A 15,013-nucleotide genomic window follows, 5' to 3' on the forward strand; every position below is an offset into this window, starting at 1 on the left:
CTACTTTATCGACTTCATTTTGCTGGGCGAGATAGGACGCCGTCTATTTTTAGACGATGACTCAGCACTTTTACACTCTTGCGCTTAAAAAAACCAGGTGGCAGCACGATGTAACGCCACGTCCCTATGGCCCATCCCATAGAACGCAAGTGTGATTTTGTTAAGATTCACGAATCAAAATCTGCCAAGGGGTCAAGAAAAGGTTCAGTCTTAGTTTCGGAGCCCACTGTCCAGTCTTGTAGTTAGTCTATGTTAGCAAATTCATACGTCACAGGCGGGATTAATTATACACGTTTAGAAATAAAAGTTACCGGCTTTTGATTTCACAGTTCTTTGTTTTCGATTACTCAAAACTTGTTGCATTTATGCATTTTTGTTGCTCATGGTATTTTTTAAAAAACGTGTATAATTTATCCTGCCTGAACAACATTACACGGTAACTTAGAATCATGCTCTTTATAGTTCGGTCCTTCACGCAAAATCAAGATAACACAGATCTGTGTAAAACTCAGGCCAAATCCAGTTAACAAAAAAATAAAATAAAATGCACGGATTTTTGCAGCACACATCTGTGTTAACTTTTTAGGGCTGCTGATTTCTCACGACAAAAAAAGAAGAAATTTTAAGGTATGGCAATTTCAAAACACTGGAATTTCACGGTACTCTAAAAACCAAAATTGGGTACTAAAGCCCTATGTAAATTTTTATGTACAACGGTAAAAAACACGATTAAAAACCATTCCTGGTCACTTTTTTTCATTTTAATGCAAAAAAAATTTGGACAAGGAGCAATTCCAGCCCAAAACAGTAATTTTTTAGGTACTTTTTTTTCGACCCTCTTCGATTTAAATGAAACTTTGTAGACATGTTTTCCTAGGCATATATAAGCCATTTTTGTGTATATGGAGCCAGTTACACTCGATAATGACATTTGAGAAGGGCGTAAGTGTTTTAAATATTTTTGTATTTCGTAATTTAAATATTGCTATATCTCGAAGCCGTTGCATCGTATCAAAAAGTGGTCAAAGACAAACTTGTAGGAAATTTGACGGGCTTTCCGAAAAAAATACACTGAAAGAAAAAAACACTCCACTTTTATGAGATTTTTTTATTTTTAAGTTTACAAGTCAAATTTGAAGGTGAGCCCACGATTTTTTTTCGTTCAAAATTTTTGTGAAGATAGCCTAAGATGTTACAAAAAGACTCACAAAAAATGCAGGATGGAGCAACTCACCTAAAAAAATACAAAAATCATTTACTGAAACTGTTTTTTTGAAAAGTGCTCTAAACGTCAAAATTTTCAAAATCCGAGTACGGGAATCGATTTTCCAGACAATTTTACATAAAAGTCTCCATATTGACCATTGTCCTAAGTCCAATCCTTGTGAAGTTACAGCGGTTTTAAAAATAAAAATGTTGAAAAAATAGGTTTTTTGGTGGTTTTTGGCAATTTCTATATGACAGACTTGATTTTTCAGTCTCGAAAATATGTTTACCGGAAAGCTCGTCCAATTTCCCATAAGTTTGTCTTTGACCACATTTCAATTGGATGTATGGGCTTACAGATATAAGCTAATTTACTATCCAGGTTACTATACTACACTGAAAAAATATTATGTTTTCAGTTATGAGCAATGTTATTAGCTTATATCTGTAAGCCCATACATCCAATTGAAATGTGGTCAAAGACAAACTTATGGGAAATTGGACGAGCTTTCCGGTAAAAATATTTACGAGACTGAAAAATCAAGTCTGTCATATAGAAATTGCCAAAAACCATCAAAAAACCAATTTTTTCAATATTTTTATTTTTAAAACCACTTCACAAGGATTGGACTTAGGACAATGGTCAATATGGAGACTTTTATGTAAAATTGTCTGGAGAATCGATTCCCGTACTCGGATTTTGAAAATTTTGACGTTTAGAGCACTTTTGAAAAAAACAGTTTCAGTAAATGATTTTTGTATTTTTTTAGGTGAGTTGCTCCAGCCTGCATTTTTCATAAGTCTTTTTGTAACATCTTAGGCTATCTTCACAAAAATTTTGAACGAAAAAAAATCGTGGGCTCACCTTCAAATTTGACTTTTAAACTTAAAAATCAAAAAATCACATAAAAGTGGAGTGTTTTTTTCTTTCAGAGTATTTTTTTCGGAAAGCCCGTCAAATTTCCTACAAGTTTGTCTTTGACCACTTTTTGATACGATGCAACGGCTTCGAGATATAGCAATATTTAAATTGGGTCCTAAAATGAAGCTTAGATTGCTGATATTATTGTTTACAGCGATAAAGCTTATTTTTCTGAGTACAATGACCCTTTGTACGACCACAAAGAGTTTAAAATGGATTTTTAAATCAATTTTGAAAAATTAACCTCGCGGTCCTTCTTGACAGAAAAGCTCCTACTTGACAGCTCGTTCCAAGGGGACCATAGTTAATCCATCGGAAAAATGTTGTCCTGTCAAAAAAAAAATTTGCATTAAAATGAAAAAAAAGTGATCAGAAATGGTTTTTATTCGTGTTTTTTACCGTTGTACATAAAAATTGACATAGGGCTTTAGTACCCAATTACGAAATACAAAAATATTTAAAACACTTACGCCCTTCTCAAATGTCATTATCGAGTGTAACTGGCTCCATATACACAAAAATGGCTTATAAATGCCTAGGATAACATGTCTACAAAGTTTCATTGAAATCGGAGAGGGTCGGGTACAACCAATTCCCTATTTGACATGGAATTGCTCCAAGACAACATTTTTTCGATGGATCAACTATGGTCCCCTTGGAACGAGCTGTCAAGTAGGAGCTTTTCTGTCAAGAAGGACCGCGAGGTGAAAAAAAAAAAGCTATATCGCTGTAAACAATAATATCAGCAATCTAAAATTCATTTTAGGACCCAATTAAAGCAAAAATGTGTTATTTGTTTACAGGAAATAACTGCAAAAGTTAGCAGTTGTTTGACCTTTCGGCAGTCGCTGCACCGTTTGTAAGAGAGGCCGAAAAACGCCACTGTCGAAAGGTTAAAATTCAAAAGGAAAGTTCGAGTATTTTAAATACGGCCGATGCAAATATTTTTCAAGGTTTTTGTCCATCGTCTCTGGCCGAGATAGAGAGGGAGCAAAATAATATTAATTGAAATTACAAGCCAGTATTCCAACAATTCAATGGAAAAGCATTATCGGCTTTTTTCTCGTGTGACTCCAAAAAATTACGTTTCCATAATTTTGATTACTCTTATTAAAACTTTAAGGATATCTCGGACTTATTTTGAGGTCAGATGCTTGGTCAGATGAGAAAATTGTGAATAAAAAAAAATACTTGAAGTTTTGTTTATCAAAGCAATTAATTTATTGTATGTTTCATTAGTTCAAATTCGACTGCCAGACAAAACAATTAAATTAAAATTTGTACTAGCCTAAGGCTAAATTTGATTTAGAATCTAGTTAAGAATAGTTTTTTTTACATTTCTTAGTAAAAATTCCCGAAAATAAGAAAACATTGCATTTTACTTTGAATAATTTTTTTAACCTTCCTTCCGTTTTAACAATTTGTCAAATAAAATAGCTCAATCTGCTCTGCCTTTTTTGCAGTTATGAATTTCGTTCATTTACGTTATTTTTGAAGTCTTTTGTGATACAGAAAGAAATGTAAAAAATGTGATTTTGCTTAAAACTTCAAATTGTTTTATTTTTGGCACGTTACAACCAAAGCTTATTTCGCTGGAACTTTTTTTAAGGCATTGTAATAAACAGTATCTTCAAAATGAGTTCCAAAATATCCTTTTAAAATTTTTTGGGTTGTTTAAATTAAAAAAAAAAACTGTGTTTAAATCACGGTTTAAATACACTGAGGAGAATTCATTCGAATTAAGCCTAGAAAGCCTTATTACGTCTCGACTGGGTCTCTTCGAAAACCTGTGTAACACAGATTTGTGTTTCCAAAATACACTAGAAATCTTGCTAGAAATTATACAAAATCGGTGTAGTTTTACTACACATATTTGTGTTAAATGGATTTTGCGTGTATGATTCTAGAAAGCGGCGGGATATACAAATCTGCTTTATCGTCAGAGGATGACAACAACAGCAGTTGTCATGGCAACACTGTTTGTTTGTTTGTTTTATCGTCAAATGTCAAAGCTTGAAGATTAAATTTTAAGAGATTAAATCTCTTTAAAAAAAATATTAAAATTTTCACCTCAGTGAAGTTTGAATTTTAGATTTAATCGAACGATATCATGGTTTTCTTTCTATTTCAATAGTATTTAACCAACCAAAATGGAAGGTAAACGCTTAATTTTCCAATTTGTTACCTGTTTACTTATCTATTTTTTTCAGAACCACCTCCTTCAACCCCTCGCTGCCGCCTCTGCCTCACCGCCTTCCCCGATCCCAACGACGACAACCTGCTGGACATATTCCGCGCCGACACGGAGGCCCACTTTTCGTTCAAGATCCGCGACTGCACGGGCGTTTTCCTGTCCCCCGAGGACGGTGGCGGCGATTCGACACCCGTCACCGTTTGCCTCAACTGCGCCGAGACGGTGCACTTTATCGACGAGTTCCGCACCGTGTGCCGTCGGTCCGAGGCGGCATTGCTGGAAAATGGGGTGGCCGCGCCGGTAGAGCGACATGATTTGGCACGGTGGGATGCGTATCGGCATCATGTGGGGCAGTTGCGGAAGTTGATCGGGATGGCGGAGGTGAAGCAGGAGGAGGAGGAGGAAGAAGAGGCCGCTGTGGCGTTTGAGTGGGCGGACGCCGAGGATGTGCTGGAAATTAAGCATGAGTTGGACGGAAGTGGAGGGGAGGATAATTTGGAAGAGGAGGAGGATGTTCCGAAGCGAAAGCGTGCTAAGATTGAGCCGGATGTTGACCAGTTGAGTTTGGCGAAAGCCATTCACGCACATCCGGAGCTGTGGGATTCAAGTCATGACGGGTGGGTTGGTCACTTGATTCGACGACGGTAGGTTTAAATGTCCGTATTTTTAGCTTCCACGTCGCGATCCACCGTGAACGTGCCTGGACAAAACTGGCCTCCACGACCGAGTTGGAGAAAGCGCAGCTGAAACGTGAGTTCAACCGGCTGCACGAGTTCTACCGGCGGAAGCGCTGGAGCTCGGAAGCGTCCGGTGATGAGCTGTACCAGCTGCTGGAATCGATGTTCAGCTCGCGGAAGGCTGGCAGACTGCGTGCTTCGAAGGAGGTCAGCGTGGACGAGCGGTTGCAGCTGGCTCAGGTTTTGCACGAGCATCCGGAGATTTGGAATAAGAAGCATAGCGGGTACGATAAGCTAACGAAATGGACCAAGATCGCGGACCAGTTGGGCATGGAAGTGGACGAGTTGAAGCGTCAGTGGAAGTGTTTGCGGGACGTGTACCACAGCAGGAAGAGACGGTTGGCGACGGGGATAATTGAGGCGGATAACCCGCTCCTGCACGAACCTTTGTACTTTCTGCTGGAAGAGATGGTAGAATGTACACTTTCAAAGAGGAAGTCTGCAGCCAGCCAGGAAGACATCACTCCTAACGAGCGGATGAAGCTTGCTGAGGCAATCTACGAGAGGGAGATCATATGGAACCGTGTCCATCCGCAGTACAGCGACCAGCTTCTGCGTGACCGCACGTTCGAAGATTTGGCCGCTGAGCGGAACATTTCGACGGACCAGCTCAAGCAGCAATGGCGAAAATTGCGCGATTTCTATCGCTTGCGATGCTCCCGTGTGATGAAGGGCCAAATGGAGCTCGACGACCCGCAGCTGAACGATCCGCTCTACCTGCTGCTGAAGAAGATGCTCCGCGAGAACATGGAGGTGGGCAAGCGATCCGCCAACGCAAATGAACATGTTGAAACCGCCGCCAACATCGCCATCCAGCAGGACGACAAGCTGGCGCTGGCGCAGGCCTTCTACGAGCGGGAAATCATCTGGAACCCAACCCACCCTCAAAACGCCGTAAAAGCCTCCCGAGAAGCCGCGTGGAAAGAAATGGCAGAACAGCACAGCATGAGCGTGCCCGAACTCAAAACCCAGTGGCGATACCTTCGCGACGGATACCGCGTCAAGTGGAAGCGTCTCCAGGCCAATCCAAACGACGAAAGCGCCATCAACTCCACCCTCAACCCGCTCTACCTGCTGATGGACCAAATGATCCGGGAAGGCGCTCCCCCTCCAAATCCAACGCCAGAACTCACGCAAGCCATCACCGAACAAAGCCGGCGCCCTCGGCTCAGCTACAACGTCGAGTTCCGCCTCCGCATCGCCAACGCCATCCACGAGCAGGAAATCCTCTGGGACACGACCCACCCGGAGCACGCGGACCACGTCAAGCGCGACCAGCTGTGGAACCAGCTCGCGACCCAGCTGAACCTGCCCCAGGCCGAACTCAAACAGCAGTGGAAGCTGCTGCGTGACCTGTACCGGAGCCGGATGGTTCGCTTCGGCAAGGAGAGGAAAATCCCCCCGCAGCACCCGTTTATGCGGCAGAAGCTGTTCCGCCAGCTGGACCGGATGCTGCGCGACAGCTTGGGCAAGCGAAAGCGGCGGCGGAATAATCGGGTCAAGGGGGAGGAAGAGGACGAGGCTGGTGAAGGGGAGGCTAGTGAGGGTGGAGGCGATGGAGACGAGGATTCAGAAGGTGGAGACAAGGACGGTGAGGAAAAGAAAGTGGAGAAGTGGGGAAAGCCGTTTGATAATCCGAAGCTGCGGGCGCGGTTGGCGGAGGAGATTAAGAAGCACGAGATGTTGTGGAATATCAACCATGTTGAGTAAGTACTGAGAAATATTGAATATTTAGCCCGTTTTAAATGTTAGTCTTGATTAAAAAAAAGAAAATATTGTTTTCACTAAGATCAGAAAATTCTGGGTTGTTACGGACGGCGCGGATTGCGTGGATGGCGCATTTCTCGCGGATTTGCAGATTAATTTTGCTCAGGCGCGGATTTCTCGCGGATGGAAATCTTGATAAATAAATAGATAAATAGATAGAAATACTTTCAAGTTAATAAGAAAAATATTATCAAGAATTACGAGAATTTGTTTTTTTCCATTGAGTGCAATTTCAGTTTCTTATTAATAGACTTTTCTGAAAATGTTTGTTTGTGTCGCAGGTGTGAATCAAGTTCTTTTCGTTTCAAACTGAATGAGCGAGCATCTGACTTGCTACGCAGCCGCAGGATACAACAGACGACGGAGGGTCAACTTAACACCAGCTGTGATCAATACCACACCGACTGACGAAGATTGATACCAAGCTTGGTGTTCACGGCTAGATGTCCAACCGAGAGACCTCTAAGGTCGCAGGGAAGTATTAATTAGTATCGCCTTTTTATGTTTGATCCTTTTGTTAATACAAATTCCAGCTCCCTCCGTGTACGCACGAGAGCATGCAGCTAGTGCTCAGTGCTCCATCGTTTTTTCGATATTTTTCGCCGTAATTGATTGTGGTTACCCGCGAGTTTGCTTCTTCAGCATGCCAAAGGCCGGCCGTGGCCGTGGCAGTTCGAGTGCGGCCTCGAAAAACCCGCGAAGTTCGTCTACCGGCCGTGTGCAAAAAGGTAAACAAACCAACGCCGTGTCGACCGCCATCGCGCAGGGGAGCGTGAGCGCAGAAGGAATCGACAAAAAGTTACTACACCCCGGATATGTTCCAAGATCACCAGTGCGAACCCGTTCGGGTACCTCCGGTGCCACGACCAGTGGCACATCAACATCCGCAAACATTCCCATCAGGAACGAGTTCCAGATGCTGAGCGACGACGAAGAAAACAACAACAACACCGACGGTAGCACCACTACCGACGACGACGACGACGATGGTGCACGGAAAAAAGTGCCGACGCCAAAAAAGAATAATTCTCCAACGGAACGAAGACCACCTCCAATTTTTGTTTTGGACACGTTGGCGGACGATGTTGACGAGTTGCTGGAAGGCCTCGGATATTGTCTGAAAATCGGTAAGTCGGCAGTGCAAGTGATCACACTGAATAAAAAGAGCTTCGACCAGGTTTTTGAAGAATTGAAGCGTAGCAACTTCAACTTCTACACATTCAACCCCGAGAAGCCCCCTGTTAAGGTCGTCTTGCAGGGTTATCAAGACCGTCCGATCTCCGACCTGAAGGGTCACCTTTCGGACGCCGGAATAAAACCGCGGGAGATTAAAGTGCTCTCGCGCAAGACAACGGTAACAGGTACACACACACTGTACCTGTTGTACTTCGACCGCGGCACCGTCAAGATCCAAGACCTGCAGCGGACTAAGACGTTGGACGGTTTTTGGGTAAACTGGCGGTTTTACACCAAGAACCCGACGGACGTAGCGTAATGCCACCGTTGCCAGAAATTCGGCCACGGCTCGCGGAACTGCAACCTCCGGCCCCGCTGCGTGAAGTGCGGTGAGTCACACCTCTCGGAGGCGTGCGCACTGCCACGAAAGGCGGAATTGGGGGACAAGGCAGAGCAAACCAAGCCGCGCGTGAAGTGCGCGAAATGTGACGGTAACCATACCGGCAATTACCGCGGATGCATCGCGCGCAAGGCCTACCTCGAGGAGCAGGAAAAGAGAAAGAAAAAAGCAGCAGCGTCCCACTCTCCTCAGCGAAGTACGAGCGCAGCCGTTCCTGCAGCTGGACAGCGTACGGTTCCAGCGGAAAACTCAGCGTTCCCTCGTGGTTGGGGGCGTTCGTTCGCCAGCGTGGTCGCTGCCGGTAGCGGCAGTACGGCCCAGCAAGAAGTCACCGGGGAAGATCTCTTCACCCTGCCGGAGTTCTTTGCTCTCGCGGGGGAGATGATGACGCGGTTTTGGACCTGCCGTAACAAGGCAGAACAATTCCTGGCCCTTGGGAAACTGATGATCAAACACATCTACAAAGGATAAATTACCTGTGATCTAGATATAAGCTTTCTCTTCCTCTATCCCCTTTCCTTTGCAATTTCTGTAAGTTTTTTTTTTATAGTTTTTTCTTACTCTTGCTAGTGCCTTAGTTAAAGAAATAATTGTTCCTAAATGGATTATGATGCAACACACAGCTGTAAGGAACTCCAAAACTCTGTTATGCACTTCAAAATAACTCGTTGTATCTTGATTATTCACCAATAAAACCGAATTGAATTGAATAATACAAATTCCTTTGCAGATTCAAACCACTTTAAAAGTATGCCTCGCGGCCTGCTTTGATCTTTTGCTTATTCTATTCGCTTTCTACCCCCAATTTGTCCTGCACGGAGAACCTGAGGTAGCTTATGGTTGACCTGGGGAGCCCGAGGAATTATGCCGTAGGTGGCTCGTATAGTCTTACTCACCTATCCTCGCGGCAAGGTCTTCCGTAGGTCTACACCCGAACATGCGACTTGGGACTGCATGAATCTTCAGCTGCTGCCGGATGGGTGTATTCCGAAATTACCGAATTACCGAATAGACTTTTCTGAAAATGTTTGTTTGTATTTTCTTAATACGAACCGTCGAAAAATTAAGATTATGTAGAGATTATTTTTAAAATGTATGGTTGAGAATTTCTTAAATAAAATTTTTACTACACTTAATTCATTTCCTAATACATCCGGCTCTGAATATGTTATTTCTTTTGAGTTTTGAGTAATGTTTTTTTAACCTTATTTATTTTTAATTTTAATTTTTAAGTTTATAGTGGCCTTTGAATTTTAGGTGGGATTTACCCGTAGAGCATGAGCATGAGAGACCACCCATGGTTGTCCTTCTCCGTTGCTGAACAGGACTGTAATATCCTATCAATACAACTGACCATACGCTTAAACGATCTAATGGTGTTTCCCTTATCAACAGCATGTATGAATGCGTTGAAAAGATAAAACATCAAGATCATTAAAACTAGATCTGAAGCAAATAGGTAACAGTCATTGGCCACCAACGGCGCCCGCCATGTCAGTTTGTAGATCTCGGGGGGATTGGGACGGAAATGTTAGTTAGCACAGGTTGCTACAAAGGTTGGGTTCTATACGATATCCACACCCCCACGTGTGCCGGAAAACTACTTCTACTTGGGATTTTGTTAGTGGGTAAGGGTAATGGCCAGGATTCATCATAGAGGATGATGATGCGACCCAATAATCAATAAATTTTGTTTAATGGTGTGATGTATTATGCATTCTCAAGGCAAACAGTCGGAGGATGCGGATGAGATTATTTCCGGTTATTTGGTGTTGAGATTAACATAAATGATTCAATCTTAGACAGCCGGCTGTGGAAAGATAAAACCAAATAAAATGTTAAAACGCGAAACCGCCCGGACCGAAAAACACAAACAATCGGGGGGAAAACAAAGACGGAAACGGCAACGAAAATCCGGCGTGATGACCGCGACGCCAACCGTTCAAATTCTGCAAAGCAACTCTTTTAGGTGGGATTTACCCGTAGAAATATTTTTCTAAATTTAAACATTCTTGGCGAAAAATAAAAAGGTCAGAATATTAAAAAAAAATGCTTCATCATTCAAAATTTTAATTTCAAAAATTCGAAACATTTTTTATATTTTTAAAATTCAGATTAAAAAAATTTCAAATTTCTAAAATCGTAATTTAAAAAATCCGAAATTTCTATATTAAGAATTTTAAAAATTTGAAATTCAAAACTCCAAAAAATAAAAAAATCAAAATTTAAAGAAAAATTTAAAGTAAAAAAAAAATCAGAATTAAAAAAAAATAAAATAAAAAAACAATTAAAATTTGAACAATTTTGCAAACAAAAAAAAACGGAAATCTCAAATAAAATTTAAATTCTTAGATTCTTAGATTCTTAAATTCTTAAATTCTTAAATTCTTAAATTCTTAAATTCTTAAATTCTCAAATTCTTAAATTCTTAAATTCTGAAATTTTTAGAAGAAAATATTTTAAGTATTTTAAATGCAATTGTTTCGCAATGGAATTTGGAATACAATCTGTATTAAAATTCATAGATTTTGAATGTTAAGGATTTCGAAATCTAAAATTTAATCATATTTAAATTTTAGATTTTGATTTTTTTGAGCTTATATTTTTGAAGTTAAATTTCATTTATTATATTTTTAAATTTTGTTTATATTGGTTTATAATTTTCTATTTTGTTTATGTTGGTCAAAATTATTGTAGTGTTCCTCTGATTTGCAAAAAGATTTTTTTGTGACACTTTTCTTGACGTCCCTTGAGGTATTTTTTAAAAGGATTTTTTGCTTTCATTCCTTCAAACATAAAACGAGTTTCATTTTTCTATCAAATGCTTTCTGTATTAGTTTTTTCTTTGGAAATAACATTTCTTGAATGTTGGTCGCGATTTTTTTATATGGCGCGGTTTCGCGTGGATTGAGGTTTCGGTCGGCGCGGATTTGGCGCGGATTTTTTTTCGGCTTTCCCGTAACAACCCTGAAAATTTCACGAATGTTTCATATTTTAACATTGAAAATCGGACCATTAGTTGCTGAGATATTGACATTAGAAAATGGTGGGTTGTTTGGGTGAAACTTAGAAAACATCAATTTTCCTTCTTTTAAATTTTTGCATGGCAATATCTCAGCAACTAATCATCTCTGCTTGGGACGTAAGATTCAAGTACCTGGAATGCCACACCGAATGCATAAAATGATAACGCAAGACATTTATAAAAACGGATCGACGGAGGCAAAGCCCTTAGGACAAAGATCTTTATCAAACATCACTTTTAAAACCAATCCTAACTTATCACTTTACTCAAAATCATCAGAACGAGTAATATACAAACGATATGTTGTAGTACGATGAGTCACCGTTGGCCGCTTTTTAAGGACGTTTCACTGTGAACACCTTCGTCACCTGTTGCTGCGTCTCGGTAACTGCTGTTGACTTGAATGCTGGTGCACACGTAGAAAGCACATCGTGCTGATCCTGCACCGGCCTCGGAGTTGAAGTTGAGTTGAGGCTCGCTTTGCTGCGACTTCGTTCCCGAGCTGAATGCGGTGTCGCCTTTTTCTCGATTGGGTTGGCGGCGTATCCACTCTCCAGCACCTTGCTTGCCGGAAGCGTACAGTCAGTTTTCAACGACTGCTGCATCGAACCTCCTGGCGGCAGCAGCTTTCCATTGCAATACCATCACCATCACCCCTTATCCGGCAGGTGGACAGAATCAAAATTATTTCTCCAATCACCAGCTTTCAACTCGTTGCTGTTTCGTCCAACGTTGACGCGAAGAGGGTCTTGCGCTTTTCGTCTTGGGACATTTCTTTCCCACTATTTAAATGTTCCGCTTGGAAATCAAAAACTCTGTTCTCACTAAGTTGGCTTCAAATGTATGTTATTTACATTATTTATATTATTTATTTATAACCCACACGCTTCTTCAAAGCTAGATCACTTTTGTAAGGATTCTTTCGCGCTTCTTCAAAACTAGCTCGTTATCTTTTTGTGACTCGGAGTTGGACTTGGGTTTTCCTCCTAACAGTTGACAGCTGGCGTTGTTGGACTGAGGTCCATTCAACATGAGTGGTAGATCGTCATTTTGTCATGAACGGTAGTCGACCTTATACCATATACCAAGTTCTGGTTGACTACCATCAATAAGAAACAATTAAGACTCACTCTAGTTTTGTTCTTTTTTGTTACGTCTGTTGCTAGGCAATGAAAGACTGGTTTCCATGCTAACTTAGAGCGTTGTTTGAAAAGGTGTCCGACTTTTTGAACTGTTTGAAATGAGGGAGTTTCTGGTGTTGCTGTAGGCATGGCCTACTACAGTTTTGATTCGTTTTGTAACTATTTTTTTTTTTCAAAACAATTCACAGCTACAGCCGGGGCAGCTTGCGCGGTCAGGTGTGGACCAAAATCAGCGACCAGTTCGGGTTGGATCGGGGCCACGCCGTTACGACGTGGACCCGGGTTACGCATCGCCACCGGAAGATGCGCGAACTTTACGGCACGGTTGCGCCCGATCTACGGCGAAAGGATCCGCTGCATCGGTTTCTGCACGAGGTCGTGTACGGTGGAACGGACGCCAAAGCCGAAGCTCAACCGGCGGCGGTGTTGCCACCGAAGCGACGCTACACCGGCAAGAAAGTGTACAGCGACGAGGGCTGCATCATGGTCATCCAGAACGGAATCAAGCACTACTTTAAGGTGTGCGAGCAGTGCGGAAAGAACGTCGAGCGATCGGACTTTGAGTATCACATGAACCGCCACAACGGACTCACGCCTTACGCCTGCTCGTACGAGGGTTGCGACAAGCGGTACGGCAGCAAGATCACCCGCGATCGGCACGAGATCCTGGTGCACACGGCGGACGCCGAACGGTTTGAGTGCGAACTGTGCGGCCAAAAGTTCAAGTATCGTTCCAAACTGGACTATCACCACGCGATGAATCACCAAAGCCAGAATCTTCCCTGTCCGATTTGCGGCAAGGATATGAAGCACAAGTAAGACGTAAACTTTTAATTTTTATCACCACTAGAAGGCGCTAACCGTGTTTTGCCCCCCACAGACATGCCCTCCGCCATCATATGGACCGGATCCACAAAAAAGCCGGTCATGCCTGCCCCAAATGTGACCGCGTTCTGCAGACCAAGTACTCGCTCGATGTGCACATGCGGATCCACACGAACGAAAAGCCGTACCCTTGTGTGCTGTGCGGGCAGTGCTTCCGGCTTAAGGTGCTGCTGAAGACGCACCTGGCCAAGAAGCACAACGTGGCGATCGAGGAGTTGGAGGGGGCGGGACCGTCCGGAAGTGGGTAACCGCGAAGTGTTAGTAAAATTGTGATTATTTATTCAAGAAGACATGCAGCCATATTATTCCGCTTCGAAAGCCTGCAGCATTGACTTTGTTCTACCTAGTTTGTAAAAAGAGATTTTGGTAAATTGGTTTCATTGAACAATCAAGGAATCCTTAACAACATACTTAATTTACTTCTACTGCTCAGATAACCTTCGTGTCATGAGCTGTCTTCAGATACGTTGCAAGTTGACTCGGTTCTTGGCTGCTACTCTCCGATTCCGTTGTGAAGCTCCTACACTTTTCATACCATGTTCCACCTGGTTCAACTACTTTGAATGTGGCATCTTCGCCAACTTCACCGGATTGATTGACTGGTTCTTGTCCGACTCAAAAGAGTCAATGGTAGTTGTTACGTCTGTTGCTAGGCAATGAAAGACTGGTTTCTATGCTAACTTAGAGCGTTTAGTGAAAAGTGGTGCTGCTGTAGGCATGGCCTACTACATCTCCCCCTTTAAGCGGTTTGACGGATGCTTGTAACGAAGTCCTTGGAACTTATCCACTTATAAGGCTGATACGCAGATGGGAAGGAACGCAAAACTCCATACAAAAAAACGCCCAAGAAACGGTCAAGGAAAGGGTCACGAAAAGATTTTTCTTAAGTGGTACGCAGCTGAAAAGTAACAGAAACGGAAAGATTGCGTTTGACGTTTCTTCGCGCGGTGCTTGTTTATAATATGTTTTGATGAAAAAATCAAAGAATTGTAATTTTTCTTTTTGAATGCGACTGATAATTACAAACGTTTTAATAATTTTGTATTGGAGATAATAATATTTAAAATTCCCGCCGAATCTCAAAAAGCAGAATATTGAAACTAAAAGGAAAGATTTAGTTTCGGTCGAAATGGAGTAAAAAAAGAAGTTGTCTTTATAGATGTCGGCCATCGTGTCACCAACAATTTATTGCTAGTACCAACCAGCTACTTCTGGATTATGAGTCCCCTGCACTGTCCGATTTATCCACACTCGCGGGACCAAAATGAAGTAAATCAGAGTGAAATTAAACTTGACAATAATCATACAAATATATATGTTCTTACTGAAAATACAATAATAATCTGAAATTTTGAAATCCAGCCAAACAACAAATTCAAAAATGTGAAGAAAAAAAACAAACATTTCAGAAATTTAAAATAACATTTTAAATTTAAAATAATAATAAAGAAAATTTCAACAAAAATCTGAAATTTGGAAAATCAAAATTAAAAATATGCAGAATTGAATAATAATTTTAATTTTTAACGTTTTTATGAATTCCATAGATCAAAAATATT

The 15,013-nt window shown here is 41.7% G+C and overlaps 1 protein-coding gene across 2 annotated transcripts in view; it reads left to right on the forward strand.

Annotated features, from left to right (window-relative positions):
* Nucleotides 1-13,744, forward strand: part of LOC120428285 (uncharacterized) — a 30,658-nt gene extending 16,914 nt beyond the window's left edge. Inside the window, exons 1-5 of one of the 2 annotated variants that reach the window (XM_039594274.2) lie at nt 4,123-4,285; nt 4,339-4,939; nt 4,993-6,765; nt 12,758-13,384; nt 13,450-13,744. In XM_039594274.2, the coding sequence (XP_039450208.1) occupies nt 4,279-4,285; nt 4,339-4,939; nt 4,993-6,765; nt 12,758-13,384; nt 13,450-13,702 (3,261 nt within the window). In that variant the 5' untranslated portion in view covers nt 4,123-4,278 and the 3' untranslated portion in view covers nt 13,703-13,744. Of the gene's footprint in view, nt 1-4,122; nt 4,286-4,338; nt 4,940-4,992; nt 6,766-12,757; nt 13,385-13,449 lie in introns of those variants that run through there. The other variant, XM_039593593.2, reaches the window with a different exon arrangement.
* The last annotated feature ends 1,269 nt before the right edge of the window (nt 13,745-15,013 follow it).

The sequence above is a fragment of the Culex pipiens genome, chromosome 1 (assembly GCF_016801865.2).
Source record: "Culex pipiens pallens isolate TS chromosome 1, TS_CPP_V2, whole genome shotgun sequence".
Taxonomy (NCBI): domain Eukaryota; kingdom Metazoa; phylum Arthropoda; class Insecta; order Diptera; family Culicidae; genus Culex; species Culex pipiens.